The 22,147-nt window shown below is 40.2% G+C and overlaps 1 protein-coding gene across 1 annotated transcript in view; it reads right to left on the bottom strand.

Moving 5' to 3' along the window:
- The window catches only part of LOC131138601 (junctional adhesion molecule 3B-like), a 41,646-nt gene extending 28,608 nt beyond the window's left edge, over nucleotides 1–13,038 (bottom strand). Inside the window, exon 1 of the mRNA XM_078787470.1 lies at nucleotides 12,918–13,038. Coding sequence (XP_078643596.1) covers nucleotides 12,918–12,966 — 49 coding nt within the window. The 5' untranslated portion in view covers nucleotides 12,967–13,038. The remainder of the gene's footprint in view (nucleotides 1–12,917) is intronic.
- Between the last annotated feature and the right edge of the window lie 9,109 nt (nucleotides 13,039–22,147).

The following is a 22,147-nucleotide window of genomic DNA, read 5'->3' as shown; positions in this document are numbered from 1 at the left end:
GCACCGATGTATCTGTATCATGTCTTACCCCGAGCACACAAGTTCGCCTTCTCGCTACACAGCCGTGCCAAGTGTGGATGTACTGTCTCGTTTATTTATGCAATTAAATCAAAGATGATGATCTGAACGTGCAAAACAACAATTTTGTCCCCTCGGGATCACTCACTCATAATCATGGTAACGTTTCATGATGGTGTACAGATTGTTGTGTTCAAGGGCCATGGAAAAACAAAGAATTGACAATCCAGACCGTAGGTCTATCACCAGAAATGTTTACAAAGAACATAGAGTACAAATAAGCGTTTTATCACTGTGCAAACTCATCTTAACCGTTAATGGACATTCTCGACACGTGCAATATATTTCCTGCCTTCAAAATAAGAGCACTGTTCGCCACATCCTGTCTAATTGTGCAAACAAAACAAGGGTGTCATACTAAATATCTTACATGAATAACGCAATTGGAGTCGCATAATCTTCCTTAACCACGAGTTCTGTCATTAGTTTGTTGAGGGTTTTGTAGCAATGCTTGCAAAGGGTTAGAAATGTTAGCCAAGCTACATCCGTTTCTGAAAATACCAGGCAAAAATTGAATTTGGGAAAATATAAAACTGATGTCATACAGCCCGACTTGAAGAGAATTGATGATAATAAAAGTATGACTAACCAACAGCAGTTTGTTTCCTTTTCCTTCAATTATGCAGAATTATAGTTTTATTTCTTCTGTCTTCATGTGATTTTCATTTTTATGCCTTATATAACAAAGCTGCAGCGGTAATTGTATTAAATATGCTGCCCTATAGTGAAAAAAATGCATTTTTCTCCTGGTGTCCAGCAACCAAAAAAATTTATTCTGTTAGTAGTTGCCAGAATTTTATTTTGAAGCTTACTTTGCACTGAACAGGAAGTGCACATATGCATGTTTTAATGCTGTGTAATTATATGATGCTGTTGTTTCACACTGCTTAGTGATAACAATGACATTAATCATACTACAACACATAGTACCGACCATTTCCATATCAAATTTAATGTAAACAAAATATGAAGTTTGACGTTGGTTTAAGTGGGCACTTTTTAGTACTAGACTGTATATACGTGTTGTTGACATAAACGGGTTCTACTGTAATAAAAACATCCAGGTGGACTCAATGGATCGGAATAAACTGTGACAAACACCTGAGCTTGTCATGCGTCTGCCTAGCGGCTATTTTTAGCCCCTAATTGCTCCTTTCTTACAGCCTGGTAAACAAAAGATGAATCCAGAGTGATTATCTGGTTATGACGGTCAGTGGGAGCTCCGCCTCAAGCTTTTTTTTTTCCTTTGCAGGCCAACAGTGATGGAGCTTTGTGATGTTCACTGCCTCTGCCTCGCCGTTGATGCAACAGCTAATTATTTCACTACCCAATAGCATCCCAGTGTTTGATCAATGGTGGCCTCCTCACCTATTGATGTAATCTGTCAGCATGCGGTGAACACATAAGCAGGACGACTGCTCTTCCCTTCTCCTGGGACCATGTGAACAGATAAATATCACACAACAGGAAGCCATTTGTGTGCTGCCGTGAGCCGTGAGCAGGAATCCTCCTGTTGAGCTAAATATTGATCAATAATGTTAAGGGGCCATCCATAATTTTCAACATTTTCACGAGCGTACAAACCGTACGAGGGGGGGAGGGGGTTAAGACATCAACGTACGCTTTTTTGAAAACCAGAAAATGTCGATGTCTGTATGTTCGAACCGCGGGACGCAGTCAAATTTTAGCGCGAGTAGACTGGTCCCCTGTCGTCGTATGCTAGCGCGAGAGCGTACCAGTCCACGCGATACTTCACGTGGCTCTGCGTGCTTCGCATTCCAACACAACAATCAGACAATGGCCGACCCCGGTGATTTAGTTCTATTATATATTAGAACGAATATTTTCGTTCATCAAAAAGAGAATTACTGCCATTCATCGCTCACCGAGCAATGCATACAAACAATACCTCAATGTTTACTGCTTTGTGCGTTCGGAAAGAAAGCGGAAGGACGCTGTAGCGGCTGGCCAGGCGGCTTGGAAAGGTTCCAAATCGAAGGAATCGAGCAGGGCGGATTTGTTCCGAAGTGCTGTTGCGAAAATGCAGAACATCAAAACTAAACCGACCATCCTGAATCTATTCGCCAGCTCTGTGTTTATTTTCTATATTTGGGCATGGACCTGGCTGTGGTGGTGAATTTGACTTTGTGGACAGTGCAGTAACAATCAATGTGATTTTCACTTCCTGTGATACACTGACTAGACTATAGGTGTGATTGTTAAGCCTTTTCAAAACAGTTGTGGCATCTTTATTGCGTACTTCGCATAGAGTTGAGTTCAAGGGTTGTGTCCATCATTTCAAAGAAGATTTTATCTCCTCAGGCTTTTGGAAACCAGGGGCAACTTCTGCTCCTTGAGTAATCATGTGTGTATACAAGAAGTATTCCCTTGTTTAAAAAATCCTGTGGAAAATAGTTGTTGTATCAGGACTTTTCTACATGTATCATTTGATAGAAAGAACAATACAAAAAGACCAAATTTGTAATACATTTGTATTTTCTTGAAAGAAAAATACAGTAAACCTCAGATATATCGGATTCAATTGTTCCCACTGGTTTTGTCCGATATAAGCGAAATCCGTTATATGCGTATACCGGAAAATGTCCGCCACATTCATTACACGGACGCGCAATGCCATGGGGGAACTTTCTTTGATCCATGTTCACAGCCAAAGCTGAAGATTATAACATCTTTGTATGAATTACAGACATGTACATGAGCATGTACAACCAAATAAAAAAAAAATCTCCAATCTGTAGAAATGCCTTCTTGTTGCTACGATAAACGTAAACGCAAATGATAATGACGTCACAGGCTATTGACAAGTCGGCAAGTTCCCATACATTTCAATAGCATGTGACGTCATTATCGTTTGCACTTACGTTTATCGTTTGGTTTCTAAACCTCGCTAATAGCAACAAGAAGGCATTTCTACAGATTTGAGATTTTTTTTTTATTTCGTTGTACATGCTCATGTACATGTCTGTAATTCATACAAAGATGTTATAATCTTCAGCTTTGGCTGTGAACATGGATCAAAGATGGATCAAAGGCCACGATGCGGCCATCCGATATATGCGAGGGAAATTGGAACGGGACTGGAGATTTTGTCCGAAATAGGCGAAATCCGTTATAAAAAATCTGATATATGCAATGAATTTTTATTGGAAATGCATTACAGAAAAATTGGTTCTTTTTTATCTGTCCGTTGTGAGCGAATTTTCGATATATCCGAGTCCGATATATCCGAGGTTTACTGTACAAAAAAGAGGCATTTGATATAATTTTTTATCTTGTTCGTGTTCAATACAATGTTGATGGGCAGTGACTGATTGACCAAAATACAGCCAGAGAACACTATTGGACATTCGAATTTCCTGGCTGTATTGGGTCAGTTGGTCATGGACCTATCAACATTTTTCATTTGGGATTGTACTCTTTTTTTGGGGGGGGGCTGCGCAAAAGAGCACTCTTTGTACTCTTGTGAAAATGTTGAAAATTATGGATGGCCCCTAAAACAACTGTATTTTAACACCATTATTTATTTTTACTGTATCTGTTTGCTCATTTCCGTAGAGCATAATTGGCATAAATAATGATTATAGAATTGGGCGATATTTTTTATGCACCAATATAGATTCTGGGGCGGCACGGTGTTCGAGTGGTTAGCGCGCAGACCTCACAGCTAGAAGACCAAGGTTCAATTCCACCCTCTGCCATCTCTGTGTGCAGTTTACATGTTCTCCCCGTGCATGCGTGGGTTTTCTCCGGGTACTCCGGTTTCCTCCCACATTCCAAAAACATGCTAGGTTAATTGGCGACTCCAAATTGTCCATAGGTATGCACATAAAGTAAAAATAAATAAAGTATTGGGGAAACACGACAAATCTGCGAGTACACAAGACACCATGAGGACCTGCCGCTAGCAAGCAATGCCAAGGTCCTTTTGTATACCACAAAAGTAGTACTGTGATATTGCAGGTATTTTGTTTTCCAAATTGATATCACTATTTTGTTAAATAATGGTTATTTCAAGCATCCTAAAAGGACTTTTTACTGATGTTAGTTACTTTGTTCCACAAAAATACGTCAGGGACTGTATACTCTGCATTTTTTCACAGCTAATAGAATGTGAACATTTGAGCAGGATCTTGACACATAATTTAATTTATTTGTTGGGTTTTTTTTGTAAATTTAAAGCTTTACATTAAAGCTATATTCATCCAAATGCTACACTTGAAGTTTTTACAGTGGAAAGTTTGTGATACAGCATAACATACTGTTCTAATGGAATAAAAATGTGTTTAGTAAGTGCATATTGCTGGTGTAATTCAGTTTTTCCAGGAAATAATCTTTAACAAGAAAAAAAAAAAAAATATTGCCTTGTTAACAGTATTGTGATACATTTTTAGAATCCCGAATGCCCATTTTTTTATGCGACAGGCAAAAAGAGGTGATGATGCAACTCTCCACTAATGCATTAACATTTCAGAGCACTTTTAAGCCATAAAAATGGCCACAAGGTGGCAGAAGTGCAAACTCGTTTCAGTGGCACACACGTAGGTTCAGTTCCAAATGTGAAAATTGTAAATTATTCATGGAGTTATATTTGTAAAAAAAATTTTTTCATGTAAAGCCCTTTTTTGTGTTGTTTAGGTTGGTATAGTTGATATTTCAGCGGTCACAAAATATATGAGCTGTTTTTCTCTCTTTTTTTTTTTTTAGTCAGGAGCTGCTATTTTCCTGAAACTTAGTTTTACATATGATACATATCGTGATACATATCATATCGCCAGATTCTTGCCAATACACACCCCTAATCATAAATGCTGTTACTGGCTCTGCAACAGACAAAACGACAATGGAAACAGCATGAAACGCTACTAATAGCGCAAATTACACAATTATGACAATAATTCTATTGCAACATCAACATCATTCATATCCCACAGTCACTCAAATGCTGAATCCTTATGTGTGTGTGTGTCAAGTAATAAAAAATGTTTCCGCCCCAGCATAACAGTAACGAGCCTGTTTTCCCAAATAGGTCCATGGATCAACAGGACTGAGCTTTCTTCACGGCTACGACTGCTTCCTGCGAGCTGATCAACAGGGGTGCCTTTTATCTCAGGCAAACAGGTGGTTATGATTGTTGCACATAGTGGAGGAGTTTCTGGCCCTCCATGTGTTTTCGGTTAAGGAATGTTGCCTTTGCTAACACGGACTCCGAGGTCTTGAGAGGGACGCTGTGGGTATTTCTGGTTACGCCTGCCTGCGCCACCGCTTGAAAACACCTCCACCCACTCCTGCTCAGCTGTTTCAGGCAATTCCAGAGTATGCGGGGCCACGTGCCGCTTTGACTTTTACCCTGCGGCCAAATAGTCACAACCCGACCGGGTGGAGTGGGGATTTATGTGATCAGTCACAAATCGTGAAAATTTGGGAGGTAGGTGAACGCCATGCCACGCCGCTCTGAATAGATAAGCCGAAAGAAATCCATGATTCCTTCCCTCGCTGTGACATCTGAGCCGGGAGCAAAATGTCAATATGACAGAGCTGACTGGCACTCAAGGGTTTCTGATATGAATAACTCCTGACTTTTAACAAACAAATGCAGATCACCGAGGGACTACTTTCTGTCCCGATCTTACTCGGCCATTTACTGTCTCTGCAGAAAATGTCAAGGCTGTATGTGACTTGCCCGCCGGGGGTGGGGGCGTTACGTGCCATTCAGAGTGTGTTCCAAACATTTGCTCAAAGCTTTGGGTGGGTCAGGAAACATCTGACAAAATGTAGCTCCTTTGGGAGTGACTATGAGCAGTTATCTCGGACTTGTGTCTCGCCAAAACGGCTGTAGCACACATGCCAAACGATGATAAAACTCCCGACCTTTGGCTGCAATTTGGACAAATGTTTTAAGAGTGTGCTGGACAACAGCTCCCATGGTTATGTGTGGGGAGGGGAGGGGAGGGTCAAAGCTGGCTTATCGGTGGAGTTCATACAAGCATCGTCGTCGACAGCTCTTTCTCTTATCTTATCACTCAAATAAATAAACTCACGGCTCCAATTGGATTAAACTAAGATAAAGCCTAGTAATAAATGTGCCATTTAGACACCAGAAAATAATTTCAGATCCTGGTGTAAAAAAAAAAAAAAAAAAAAAATCAAAAAATTGTTACAACTATAATGATGAAAATTGTAATATTAATGATGATTATAATAATGGTGATAATAATAACAATAATAATGGTAATAATGATAAAGATTATAACAATAATGATAATAATGATAACGATAATGGTAATAATAATATTACAATGGGGTGGCACGGTGGTTGAGTGGTTAGCGCGCAGACCTCACAGCTAGGAGACCACGGCTCAATTCCACCCTCGGCCATCTCTGTGTGGAGTTTCGATGTTCTCCAGGTACTCCGGTTTCCTCCCACATTCCAAAAACATGCTAGGTTAATTGGCGACTCCAAATTGTCCATAGGTATGAATGTGAGTGTGAATGGTTGTTTGTGTGTGTGAATGAATGAGTTACTGTTTTGTGGTTGAATACGGCAACAAAATATATTAATATTAATAGTCCAAAAATTATGATACCATATCATGATATAGTAAAGGAAATACTGCACTATCATCGTTCACTTTGTGAAGTTGTGGAATTGCCGTTTGTGACACGTGTTTTCTTGCAGGTCATTCATACTGTCTGTCAAACATTTGCAGCATTTCTTGAAATGAATTTTTTATTTTTGTGACTATTAGCCACTGATTAATTGGCGACTCCAAATTGTCCATAGGTATGAATGTGAGTGTTAATGGTTGTTTGTCTATATGTGCCCTGTGATTGACTGGCGACCAGTCCAGGATGTATCCTGCCTCTCGCCCAAAGACAGCTGGGATAGGCTCCAGCACCCCCCGCGACCCTTGTGAGGAAAAAGCGGTAGAGAATGAATGAATGAATATTACAATGATAATAATAACAGGGGAAAACAAGACTACTCCTTTTGGGCTTGTGATCAGATAGTTGAATACAAATGTAAATAATGGAAAGTTATATTTTCATTGATGTAAGAAATGCACTGTAATGTTTCATATATTTGCCCAAAGAAAAAAAAAAAAAGCTTTGTGCTTAAAATTCTGCACCAAAAAGCAGAAAAGGCGTTTCCCGTAAAAGCCAAAGTGGCGTACTTCAAGTTTATATTTTCTCAATACTAATCCACTTTGACCATCTTCCAAGCTCTCACATATTTCTGCAACACTCTTGGCAAGCAGGGTTTTACAGCAGAAGTCCTCTTAAGGTATTTCTTTGGAGTAATTGAAGTGAAACTGCTCAGATGTAAGCCAACAATGTAAAATGTCAATGCATTCCATTAAGTGAGATTGGAAAGTCGGCTGTAAGCATGTGCACTTAAAATAACAATGGCCTGTGTCTTCTGCTCCGTTGACAGATGCCAGGGATGATATTTGCAGCTATGTTCAGTCACGCCGGGTTTTAGCCTTCACTTTGAATAGCTGAGGCAATGCGGCCATTAAGATGATAGCAATCCATCGAATGAATTGCAAATATCAAGCACATCTGACAGACATCACAACAAAGTGTGTGCGTCTGTGTCTGTGTCATAGGAAAAGGGACATCTGGAGCAGTGTGATTCCAGAAATACAGACTATAAAATTTGGGGGGGCCCTAATCGATACTTCTGATACGGTAAACGAGGGATTACTCTATCGCAATTAGTCCAATCTATAAGAGGCTATTAGTATTTCACAACATGGACTTTGTCCAGCTTCAATATCGCTACACTTAAAACTGTTTCTAAGGACTCAGGAGATGCTGGCTTAGAGCCACCCCACCACATGGCTAAGCCCCCTTTCAAGCAAGACAAAAGAAATTCTTAAATCTTCACCAGCTCACCGCCCCCCCTATAAAAAAAGTCCCCATAACAGGTTTTACGTAGGGGGAAACATTATCAAAACTACTGAACTTCACAGGCCCATAACTTACAAAAAAATACAAGTGTTTCAGAGAACACATTTCCATTGTAATCAAGAATAAGCCTTTACACACGTGACCGATCACTCAAGGTTCTTATGTCTGTACTCCGATGGCTATTTTGGTCCGCACATGCCTCGAGACGAGTGTGTGCAAGGTATAAAAACCAGAGAGAAAAAAAAATATATACCAAACCATAAACATGAAGTTATTACTGCTGTCAAGTCAAGTCAATTTTATTTATATATAACCAATTCACAACAGAAGTCCTCCTGAGGCACTTTCGACATTGAGAGAAGAACCCCACACGAGCAAGCACTGAAGCGACGAGAGGGAAGAAAGAACTGAAACCAATTCTATATGAAGAATAATCCTAAAAATGCTAATTTTTCCCCACACGATTAGGAATGTACAAGCAAGCGCACTATAATCAGGGGCCCCACCATTAAATGTACACAAGTACACACAACTTAACACTGCAAAACCGCTGCTGAAGCTCTGCAACCATTGTGTCCAGTGGACAGTGATCAATTATATATATAATATATATATATATATATATAATATAATAATCATTATTATATTATTAATTAGCTTATTATTATTACTATCATCATTATTCTTCTTCTGATTATTACTGATTCTGTATTAGCCTGCTTATTGGCTTGCTTATTAGCCTGCTTTTGCCCAATAAAATAAAATAAAATAAAATAAAATAAAATAAAATAAAATAAAATAAAATAAAATAAAATAATCAATGAAAAATATAAAATTATTTAGGGGGACTTACGACCATTTTAGGGGGACTGAAGACCCCCTAAAATAGACTTAATGACGCCACTGATGTTTCATCTCATAAAGACTATTCAAAATCAAAACGGACGTTTGGACGCTCCCCCGTTCCGTCTCAGTCAATGGACTATTCCGGATTGGCTCACAGAGACAGGAGCAAAACAAACTTCAAACTCGGGCAAAAATGAAACAGTTACCCCAGTGAAACGTGAAAAGTAGAGGAGAATGCAAGAGGAAAACAAACAGCTTTTATCATAACTACCAATGGTGTCAACCTTTTTACAGTCACAACAAACATACACACACAAGGACATCAGCACCGCTACTGTCAGTGTCTGCCAAAGAGAATGCAGTAGTTCCGGAGATGAAGCTGAGAGTGACAAAAATGTGAGCATTAAAACGGTAAACTCGATTAAACGTTGCTGAATGTTCCTATTCCAGAGGTGATTGACTTGTTGGGTAATAATAATGCCTCTGGAGGTGGATGATTGGGCCTAAAATTACTAAATACACCCCTGTGCATACCTTGGCTTATTTTGGGTAAAAACTGCTTAGCTCTTGTGTGTGTTTTTTTTTAATTAACTCCAATAATTCAAAAAAAAATAATTAAAATATAGATACAATATACAGGAAAATTGAAGAATGGCGAGGGGGCCGCATTGATTCCCTATCTGTGTGCATGCACCGCGTGGGAACTGAACTGTATGTTCCATACAGAAATAGCCGACTATGAATACATGTACTCGTACACCCCTAATGTGTATCCATTTTATTACATTTGATGACTGTTGTTGCAGGACAAACACCCTTTATCTTGTTGCTGAATCTAGACATAGTCCTGGTTATCTTAAACAGATCACACTGAGTATGGGATCGTATAAATCAGATATATGCAACCTGACTGTTCAGTACTGGCAGTATATCGGATACAGATGGGATTTATATTGACATTTGGAAAAAAATTTGAATTATACTGTTTACACTGACATAAAACTCGCTAAATGTACTGCAAAAAAAGCGTAGTAAGGATAATTCATAATGCCGCCTACACTAAAATCACAAATACTTAAACATGCTGATATAGTTCATCTTCAAACAGCTAAAATAATGCATAAGGCTAAAAACAACCAATTACCTAAAAATGTCATCCTATACTTCTCTACAAGAGAGGAGAAATATGATCTCAGGGAAGAACTACATTTGAAACACTTATATGCTAGGACTACGTTAAAAAGCCATAGCATTTCAGTATGTGGAATCAAACTATGGAATGGATTGAGTAAAGCTACGTTCACACCGACGCCGAATCGATGGCGAATTAAATCGGCGAGCAAAGCGCCGGCAAAGCGTAACAAAGCTTAATGAAAGCGTAAAGACCGTAATACAGCGTAAGAAAGGTTTGAGCAATTCGGAACATTCGGCAAGAGCGCCAAAAATTTTTAAACTGTTCAAAAATTTGAGGCGATCTGTCACGAACTGCGTAAAGCGGGGAGAGCGTATTAAAGCTTATCAAAGCGTCACAAAGCTTATCAGAGTTTTGCTCAAAGCGTAGGAAAGCTTAACAGAGCTTGGTTCAAAGGATCAATGGATCTGCTGCATCTTATATATTGTAGCGTCGTTGCCGACGCTATGGAAATTACACGACTGCGATCGCTGACAAGCTTTTTATTGCACAACAATAAGACTGGCTACTGTCGGCCGTAACCACGCCGTTGCAACCACCGCCAGCAACACAACAGTGCTTCCGCCACCAGACACGCCCCCACCCCCTGGTGCATTCACAGTCACCCGGAACAGTCGGACACCCAAGAGCACAACGTCAACATGAATACGTCAGGGTTGCTACAATATGCTCTGGATATGCAGTCAATATATATTGCATATATATGCAATATACAATATGCAGTCGGGATCTCGAAATTTTCCATTGCGTAACAGAGCTAAACAGAGCCTATCAATGCACAAGAGAGCTTGATAATCGTATCAGAGCGTCATTTAAAGCGTGATAAGCGCACCAAAGCTTATCAATGAGTATTAAAGCGTATCAAAGCGTGATTTAAAGCGTAACAAATCCTGATCAAAGCGTGAGTTGCCGTAGCGATTCGGGAAATAATTTGTCGCCTAAAGCGGGAACGAATTTCGTATCAGAGCGTATCAGAGCTTATCAGAACTTAAACATATCTGAGGAGATCGTGAGATTTTTTGAAAAATGACGCCGAATTCGTCGCCGATTCAAAGCGTGACATTCGGCGTCGGTGTGAACGTAGCTTAAGGAAATCAAACAATGCACAATGATGAGCCAATTCAAGAAACAATACAAGCAGTTGATGTTTGCTAAATACAAGGATGAAGAGTCTTGAACCTGTCATTCATGCTATATATATATATATCACGATATTGACAGTTACTACGGTACCCATTATGTCATTGTATGGTCATATCACCTCGTACTTCGGTACGTGACAAAATAAAAATAAAAATAAAAATAAAAATAAAAATAAAAATAAAAATAAAAATAAAAATAAAAATAAAAATAAAAATAAAAATAAAAATAAAAATAAAAATAAAAATAAAAATAAAAATAAAAATAAAAATAAAGGACGGCACGGTGGTCTAGGGGTTAGCGCGCAGACCTCTAGGAGCTCAGACAGCTAGGAGACCAGGGTTCAATCCCACTCTCGGCATCTCTGTGTGGAGTTTGCATGTTCTCCCTGTGCATGCGTGGGTTTTCTCCGGGTACTCCGGTTTCCTCCCACATTCCAAAAACATGCTAGCTTAATTGGTGACTCCAAATTGTCCATAGGTATGAATGTGAGTGTGAATGGTTGTTTGTCTATATGTGCCCTGTGATTGGCTGGCGACCAGTCCAGGGTGTACCCCGCCTTACGCCCGAAGACAGCTGGGATAGGCTCCAGCACCCCCGCGACCCTTGTGAGGAAAAGCGGTAGAAAATGAATGAATGAATGAAATAAAAATAAATTTAAAATTATTTTAAAAAACTTAAATTATATTAGGAAAGCAGGAAGTGAACAAATGTAACAGTTACTGACTGTAAAAGAACCAGATGGAGGGGTAGGATTTAATAAGCTTTGCTTCTTCCTACTCCTTTTGGACATGTGGAACTGTGAACTGATTATGTGATGCATTCAATTGTAATCTGGTGCATGTTCAAATGAAATAAAACCATTACCAGTACCATAAACACAAACCAGATACAGGTCGCTTATTAGGGCAAAAAACTACAGGATGAGCAGAGTCAAAGAGAAAAAACAAGCCTAATTTCCACACTGGCTGCATGACACAGCAACAAGTGGATTCTAGAACGGTAAGTCATCGTGGAGGTTCAGATTTCCCTGCAATGTTTGCCATCGCCGAGGCCGTCTCAGGCGGGCTAAACTCGGCTGGCTTCCACAGGTGTATTATGGGCTCATCACTCCCAGACGTGCGCTGATAAAATGGCGATAAAGGGGCTAATCGTGTCTGGTGTAGTTTGAAAAGATCCATGGACAAAAAAGCGGGGGGGGGGGGGGGGGCGCGTGGGGGGCAGGGGGGGTTAGAGGACGCGGCCGGACTAGCTCCTCCCGCGGTCAGCCTGCCTTTATTCCCCCGCTGGAGGAAACCGTTATCTCGCATCACTACTTCCCAACACCGCCACGCTAAATAGTTAACGGCACGTCCGCAAACCATCTTTAATTCACAGGCCGTCCTTCTCAACTTGAGAAACTTCTCCCCCCCCCCCATTCCCCCCCACCCACTCGGGTCACTCAAACCACGGCTTTGATAAACTAAACAAAAGCTGCTTAAAAGCGTTCCACTCGGTTAAAATGGCGTCTGTTTAAAACACACACACAAATTCACACCTCGCCCTGACTTGCTGTCAGTCCGGGATGACTTTTAGCTTTTAACGGACCTGACTTCAAACACGGAATAACAGAAATGGCGACCAAACAGCGGCAGAAGTGAATGGTGCTAAACGGGGGTGTTTCCGCGCTGAGAAAGAGGCACAATGTGAGGATTCCCGTTTGGGGTGGGGGGGGGTTTGTTGTACTTACAGTGAGTTGAGAGGAGAGTCAGGAGGTACACCAGACGTGCTTTCGCCATCTTGGAGTGGATGCAATGCTGGCTGTGAGCGGCGGTACATGCGCAAAGTAGCCTAAAGAGATTTGGTGTGGGCTTGAGAGAGGGGAGAGAGAGAGCGCGCGAGAGAGAGAGAGAGAGAGAAGGGGTGGGAGGGAATTATATTAGGTTTCCATAGCAACCCAAAGCATCACTCACATTGGCAACAATTTATAGTTGGAAGGGGGAGGCTTGTGTCCTTGTGATGCCTTGCATTAATTCGCATCAGAGCGGGGGTATCCAAAGTGTGGCCCAGGGGCCATTTTTGCGCCACAGCTTGTTTTTATTGTCCCAAACTTTTTTTCCAAATAGATTCAGCTCCAATTTTACATTTTTAAACCAATCCATGCAAAAACATTTTTGGATGGATTTTTGGTGGACTTAAATGGCTCCCAGGCCGCACTTTGGACACCAAAAAAACCTGATTGTATCATTTAATAATAATAATAAATAATAATACATTTTATTTGTGTAGCGCTTTTCAAAATACTTAAAGACACTTTACAGAAAAATGGAGTGGAATAAAAGCAAGTAAACAGAGTAAAAGATACATTAAAATACAACATTCAGTCGTTTATACACAGCTAAAACATGGGTAATTGCATGGGTAATTACATTTGTAAATAATAATAATTACAATAATAAATTATAATTATATTATAATATATAATAATATTATAATAATATATTATTATTATTACTAAATAATTAAGTAAATAATAATATTATAATAATATATTATTATTATTATTACTAAATAATTAAGTAAATAATAATATTATAATAATAAATTCTAATATAATTATTATAATATATAATAATATTATAATAATATATTATTATTATTATTTAGTTATAATAATTATAACTATTTACATTGTAACAACACAACATTAACAAAACATGACACAAAATATAAATTGAAATCCCTCCAAAATCTGCCCACACACCCTCCAGAAAGTTCCACTTTTGTCTCGTCGGACCACGGAGTATTTTCCCAAAGGCCTTCGGGATCATCAAGATATTTTCTGGAAAAATTGAGATGAGCAGTTTTGATGGAATAATGAACGCTTACAGTTCCGTCAATGTTGATGTAGGGTCTTTTGTGACCTCTTAGATGAGTCACTGCTGCACTTTTAGGATCATTTTGGTTGGCTCACCATTCCTGGGAAAGTTCACCACTGTTCCATGTTTTCGCCATTTGTGGATACTGGCTCTTACTGTGGTTTGCTGTAGTCCCAAAGCTTTAGAAATGGCTTGACAACCTTATATATTGTTAATGAAACAAGCTAAGATGTGCGTTCATGTATGCAAGTAGACATTATATAAAACGCCAATCAATTGTAGTCACAGCATATTTACCTTTGACATAAACTAATGCAAAGTTAAATGCAAAGCTACAACAAGGGAGAAACCTACAGCTTGTTTGGCACCATGGGGTTATTGCTAAAACAGGAAATAGTCACGTAATGAACCAAAACAAATAGGTCATGTGAGGACAAGGACGACCATGGTAAGTAGGACTGGAACAGCTGTTCACAGTCGTGCAGTTAGCATATCCAAACAGTACACAAACAGGTCAATGGATTGTGGACGTTGTAGTATGTTACACACATTACCCACGTTAAGTTATGGCATTTTTTTTGGGGGGGGGGGGCAAACATGACACATGCACACATAAATGCGCACAGCACCAGAACACCTGTCATGATCAGTGATGGGAACAACGGCGTTTAAAATAATACTTTTTTCACTAACGGGTAATTTAATTAATTACTTTTACTGTCAGCATAACGCCGGTACCATTTTCGACACCATTTTCAACAAGGGAGGGGGTGAGATAACCACATAAGTAATGAGGACTTAGTAATAAGGTTTCAATGAAATTGCGTCTTCAGCCAATCAGAGGACTTGGGTGGGTGGGTGCTTAGAGCACATAAGCAACAAAAAAATGTCCCCGAAAAAAAACTTTGTTCATGTTTTGTGTGAGCAACTTTTTTTTTTTTTGGGGGGGGGGGGGGCAATAGTTACTTTTACTGGTAACTAGTTACTTTTGTAGCAGAGTAACTCAGTTTGAGAAGTAAATAGTAACTATAACTAATTACTTTTTTAAAGTAACATGTGGCTGGTTAGTGCGCAGACCTCACAGCTAGGAGACCCAAGTTCAATTCCACCCTCAGCCATCTCTGTGTGGAGTTTGCATGTTCTCCCCGTGCATGCATGGGTTTTCTCCAGGTACTCCGGTTTCCTCCCACATTCCAAAAACATGCTAGGTTAATTAGCGACTCCAAATTGTCCATAGGTATGAATGCGAGTGTGAATGGTTGTTTGTCTATATGTGCCCTGTGATTGGCTGGCCACCAGTCCGGCGTGTACCCCGCCTCTCGCCTGAAGACAGCTGGGATAGGCTCCAGCACCCCCGCAAACCTAGTGAGGATAAGTGGTAGAAAATGAATGAATGAGTTACTGTTTTGTGGTTGAATACGGCCACAAAATATATTAATATTAATGATCCAAAAATTATGATACCATATCATGATATAGTAAAGGAAATATTGCATCATCGTTCACTTTGTGAAGATGTGGAATTGCCGTTTGTGACACGTGTTTTCTTGCAGGCCATTCATACTGTCTGTCAAACATTTGCAGCATTTCTTGAAATGAATTCTTTATTTTTAGACTATTATCCACTGGTTAATTGGCAACTCCAAATTGTCCATAGGTATGAATGTGAGTGTGAATGGTTGTTTGTCTATATGTGCCCTGTGATTGGCTGGCCACCAGTCCGGGGTGTACCCCGCCTCTCGTCCGAAGACAGCTGGGATAGGCTCCAGCACCCCCTGTGACCCTTGTGAGGATAATCGGTAGAAAATGAATGAATGAATGAAAGTAACGTGCCCAGCACTGGTCATGATGCCTTCAGGACCACCAAACTGGATTGCCTAAACACCCTAGCCTTGCCTGGATATTGTGTACGCAAGATTCCTTGAGGGACATGTTCGAATTCCCTTTCATTGTGACCCTAATACTTTTTGTGTTTTTGAAATAAGGACTGTAAATAACCACAAAGTCAGTAGCAATGCAGTACCCAGTATCAGAAAATTATGACAAATATGTTGATTCTGTGGTGCGATGCTATTTTTTTCTTTTCGCCAAAGGGAACTATAAAATTAGACTAAGGGGCTTTTATGCGCTCTGCTCCCTTGGACCATGGGGAAGCGTTGTCCTATTGGAAAAGCTCGTCTGTGAGTGTGTGTGTGTGTGTGTCAAGGATTTCAAGGCAGAGTCAATATGAATGTGATTATTCTTTGTTGAGCTTTAATCTATTTCATCAGTTTCCCATTGTGACTGATGTACTGTTGACTATTGTACTATTATTGTACTATTGATGGAGCACTTACTGATAAATATGTATGCCGTTACATGGTCATTATGTGCAACTATGGTATTTGTAATACACATGTAATACATAATGTGTCTTTGTGGAACATCATACCTATCTATATTGGTATAGATGGAGTTTAATTGCATACTACGATGTACTGTATACGGGTATTTGTTATTCACAGCATAGCTTGAATACTGGAAGTCTTTATACACAAGTCATCCATGGATCAACCAGCCAGATGGCAATATGTGATAGCGTCCCGATGGACCTGAAATTCCAGCCTTGTCTGTTATTGCTGTCATGCCAGGATAATCCTTTACTGGGAACAAACACACTTCTACCTGGGACCGCACTGCAACCAACAGCGGACCAATGACACAGTATTTATCTTGTGCATGGTACAGTATGCAATCTAGTATTACAGTTTAAAAGCGGCAATAATATATTTGGAATATTTCGGCAAAGATTTATCTTGCATGTAGCATGTAGCATGAACAGGCCACTTGGTTGTTGTCGTGCCAAAGGAAGACAGCTAAAGGTCAGAGGCTGGAGTGCAGATGCCGTCGGCGGGGAGCAATTATATTTCTCAACATGACCGTAACAAGAAAAATGAGATAATCATGCAAGGAAAACAAATAAAGCTAAATATTCAGACTATTCTTCTCAACGTCTCGAAGCGTACTAATCACATCTGGCACAGCTGGCGGCATTGCGCCTGGCGCGTGCGTGAGTCATTTTGTACTTGGGATGCGGTGGGGTGTAGAGGTCCGCTATGTGCTCTCAGCGTGCCGCCGCGGGAGCTGGCTGCGCTGACCGCTAGCGACTGCTTCGGGGCTGGGCGGACCTCGGAAAAGCATCCCAAGATGCCAGAAAGAGTCGCTAGAGTTGTCACGGTTGAGACGGTTTGGAAAATCACCAGATTTATTGAGAAGCATGAACTATACTCAGTATAGTCGCATGATGGATGAACAGAAGGAATCTGAGTGCATGCTTCAAGGACCGTCGAAGAAAGTGCGAAATTTCAAATCTTGATAAAAAAAAAAACAGATTAACAAAGCATAAAGACATCAACAGGATGTTACATCCAAAGTGTGTCGTGAAGTATCACAGGTCTGTCATACTGCATAACAAAACTGCTCCAAATATCCTGTACAATAACTGTGCAATAAACTGTGCAATAAACCTGTGGATTCATCAGTTTTGTTGCTTTTCCATAGCTTAATCAGTTTAATACAAGTGTCGTTTTAACTTTGGGTTATTCCTGGTTAAGGAATGAGCTGCACTGTGATTGAGTGGTTAGCATGTTGGACACGAAGTCAGGGTTCGATTCCCCTCTTGGAGAATCACTGTGTGGAGTTTGTCCAAAGACAGCTTGGATCGTGTCCAGCATACCCACTATGACTCTAATGATAATAGTAAATGAATCGTAAAACTTTCCAAAAATTAAGGTTTGATTCCCAATGTACTCTACAGTGCACGTATGCACGTACAGTAGTTGTACATGAACAATATGCTGCATTCATATGGGAGAGCTCTATTTTGAGTGGGAACAGGTACAAGTAACGTAGCCGCACATGTACTTTATGCAGTTCACTTATTTCCGTGGAACAATGTTACGCCCCCCGCCCCCCCACCCCCACCTCACCCCAGGGTACAGACAAATACAACACAGTTAAATTATGCACCAAATGCATCAAGCTTTCTAGTGTGTGAGCTTGATGGAAAGAAATACAACATTGCAACACACACACACATATGCACAGACACACACAACAGTGCCTCTTGTTTTCATTGTGTTCCTTGTGTCTTCTGAATAATAGAAGTGGCTTGAGATGTATTGAATCCTCAGATTTACTTCCAGCACTTCCAACAGCACTACCTCTCTCTGTTCATTCTCCAAAAACGCTGTCGACCCCGAGCCTGTATTGTATGCAGATGTCTTTCTTTACTTGCCTCTTTTTGGGAATGGGGGGGGGGGTGTCCATTGGGAGTAGAGAAAGCAACCCTTCTGCTAGCATAACATTGTCATTCTCCTCCAATTACAGACATTTGCAATAAAACAGTGCAATAAAAGTGATTAGGAACTTGAACTAACTTTTGCACCATTGTTACAGACCAGGAGTCTAATTTATTGGATTATTATTGGGTTATATTATTATTGGGTAATTTATTCTAAGTATTATCTACTTTATTGGGTAATTTGAGTGTAAAAGGAAACTATAGGGGTGTTACTTCATGCCTAGAGGGCTCTAATAATTCATTCATTCATTTTCTACTGCTTTTTCCTCATGAGGGTCGCGGGGGTGCTGGAGCCTATCCCAGCTGTCTTCGGGCGAGAGGCAGGGTACACCCTGGACTGGTCACCAGCCAATCACAGGGCACATATAGACAAACAACCATTCACACTCACATTCATACCTATGGACAATTTGGAGTCAGCATGTTTTTGGAATGTGGGAGGAGTACCCGGAGAAAACCCGGAGAAAACCCCCGCATGCACGGGGAGAACATGCAAACATGCAACTCCACACAGAGATGCCCGAGGGTGGAATTGAACCCCGGTCTCCTAGCTGTGAGGTCTGCGCGCTAACCACTAGACCGCCGTGCCGCCCGGCTCTAATAAAAAAAAGTATTTAGAAGGCCAAGAACAGGTTTTCTATGCCACAACTCCGAAATTATTCAATTTAAAAGGAGGAATCCAATTTTATAAAGAATGAATCCTATTTCACCGAAATTCACTTATCACTATCGGGTCTGGAATCAATTAATCGTGATAAAGAAGGGATTACTGTATTTGAATTTCTTAAATTGACCAATCCGGGGTATACCTTACCTCTCACCCAAATTCAGCTGGGATAAGAAAACGATAGGGGTGTTACTTTATGTCTAGAGAGCTCTAATAATGTTAAAAAATGTATTTAGAAGGCCAAGAACAGGTTTTCTATGCCATAACTCCGAAATTATTCAATTTAAAAGGAGGAATCTGACTTTATAAAGAAGGTATCCTATTTCACAGAAATTCACTTATCACTGTCGTGTCTGGAATCAATTAATCGTGATAAACAAGGGATTACTGTATTTGAATTTCTTAAATTGACCAATCCGGAGTATACCTTACCTCTCACCCAAACTCAGCTGGGATAAGGAAACTATAGGGGTGTTACTTCATGCCTAGAGGGCTCTAACAATGTTAAAAAAAACTTATTTAGAAGACAGAGAACAGGTTTTCTATGCCATAACTCCGAAATTATTCAATTTAAAAGGAGGAATCTGACTTTATAAAGAAGGTATCCTATTTCACGGAAATTCACTTATCACTGTCGTGTCTGGAATCAATTAATCGTGATAAACAAGGGATTACTGTATTTGAATTTCTTAAATTGACCAATCCGGAGTATACCTTACCTCTCACCCAAACTCAGCTGGGATAAGGAAACTATAGGGGTGTTACTTCATGCCTAGAGGGCTCTAACAATGTTAAAAAAAACTTATTTAGAAGACAGAGAACAGGTTTTCTATGCCATAACTCCGAAATTATTCAATTTAAAAGGAGGAATCTGACTTTATAAAGAAGGTATCCTATTTCACGGAAATTCACTTATCACTGTCGAGGCTGGAATCAATTAATCGTGATAAACAAGGGATTACTGTATTTGAATTTCTTAAATTGACCAATCCGGAGAATACCTTACCTCTCACCCAAACTCAGCTGGGATAAGGAAACTATAGGGGTGTTACTTCATGTCTAGATAGCTCTAATAATGCTAAAAATGTATTTAGAAGGCCAAGAAGAGGTTTTTTAAAGGAAACTATAGGGGTGTTACTTCATGCCTAGAGGGCTCTAATAATGTTAGAAAATGAATAGGTTTCTATGCCATTATTCCAAAATAGGATACCTTCTTTATAAAGTCAGATATCCTAGTTCGCGGAAATTCACTCATCACTGTCGGGTCTGGAATCAATTAATCGTGATAAACAAGGGATTACTGTATTTGAATTTCTTAAATTGACCAATCCGGAGTATACTTTACCTCTCACCCAAACTCAGCTGGCATAGGCTCCAGCATCCCCCCCGGATGGATGGGTTTCTTAAACTGAGGTCTCCGTGCCACCTTGAGGGGCACTCCTGACACCCCTGTCAAGAAGATGAAGCATGAAGTGGTGTCGTCATTGTAGCAAAACCAAGCCATGTGCGCCACCAGACTGCACATGAGCAAAGCCTTCTGCTGCTTTCCCTCCCCGGGCAAACCAGTTGTCATTCCTCTCACACCAGCCAGTTTCCACTTGGAGGATCCCACAACAACCAAACACATTGCAGGATTGCGAATGCAAACCACAACATGGATGCACAGCTTTCCAAATACCAGATGGACCTGTTGGCAGTTTGCAGGGTGAAGACATACCCCATCAGTCGTCTTGGAAGACTCAATTTTGATATTACTGTGGCGGGTTTGAACCCCAATGCAGGTTATTTCGGAAAATATATGATAATTTTATCCAATACTAGCAATCCGAGTGAGACTCACTGGCCAGGTTGAGTTGGCTTCACTGCCCTGGTTCTATCTATCAATATCTATGTGCATGTCAAGACAAGACAGTATGTCAAGACAGTACCCCCTTCAACGATCCTTCCGGGACCTGCGGTTCCGTACTGAAAAATCCATACCTCTGATATCAATCAACATAGATTTTCAAATCAAAATATCAGAATATACTATATATATTATATATATTATCTGATTATATCTACTATTTTGGGTAATATGAACTTAAAAGTGACTATAGGGGTGTTATTTCATGTCCACGTGGCTCTAATAATCACTGAAAAAAACAGTGTGATCCCTGGTTCTATCTATCAATATCTATGTGCATGTCTATCAAGACAGTACCCCCTTCAACGATCCTTCCGGGACCTGCCATAAGGAATGGCACATAGTGATGTGCGGTTCCGTACTGAAAAATCCATACCTCCGATATCAATCAACATAGATTTTCAAATCAAAATATCAGAATATACTCTATATATTATATATATTATCTGATTATATCTACTATTTTGGGTAATATGAATTTTAAAGTGGCAGCACGGTGGTTGAGTGGTTAGTGTGCAGACCTCACAGCTAGGAAACCAGTGTTCGATTCCACCCTCGGCCATCTCTGTGTGGAGTTTGCATGTTCTCCCCGGGTACTCCGGTTTCCTCCCACATTCCAAAAACATGCGAGGTTAATTGGCGACTCCAAATTGTACATAGGTATGAATGTGAGTGTGAATGGTTGTTTGGCTGTGATTGGCTGGCCACCAGTCCAGGGTGTACTCCGCCTCTCGCCCAAAGACAGCTGGGCTCCAGCACCCCCCCCCCCCCGACCCTTGTGAGGAAAAAGTGGTAGAAAATGAATGAATGAATGAATGAATGAATGAACTTAAAAGTGACTATAGGGGTGTTATTTCATGTCCACATGGCTCTAATAATCACTGAAATAACAGTGTGATTTCTTTCTTTATAATCACAGGATGATATAAAACCAGGGTACAAGGTCAGAAGATGAATCCAGACACTCCGTACTTACAGTGCCACGCCACTGAATCCAAAATTCATTCAATGATTTAATGTGCGACTGCAAAAGCAACTCATATCTCACCCTGCATTTGGACCAAGATTCCCATCCATGCAGCCAGGACCTCAAGATGCATATTAGCATGATGGGGTGACAGAGCAGACCAAGCAAAACAGAATGGTTGGTACAGAAATAGGCCAATTTATAAGGACACTTCCAAAC

This window comes from Doryrhamphus excisus, linkage group LG21, assembly GCF_037039965.1.
Source record: "Doryrhamphus excisus strain RoL-2023G ecotype Guam linkage group LG21, RoL_Dexc_Guam_v1.1, whole genome shotgun sequence".
In the NCBI taxonomy this organism is placed as follows: domain Eukaryota; kingdom Metazoa; phylum Chordata; class Actinopteri; order Syngnathiformes; family Syngnathidae; genus Doryrhamphus; species Doryrhamphus excisus.
This window is presented reverse-complemented; position numbering and strand designations above follow the sequence as displayed.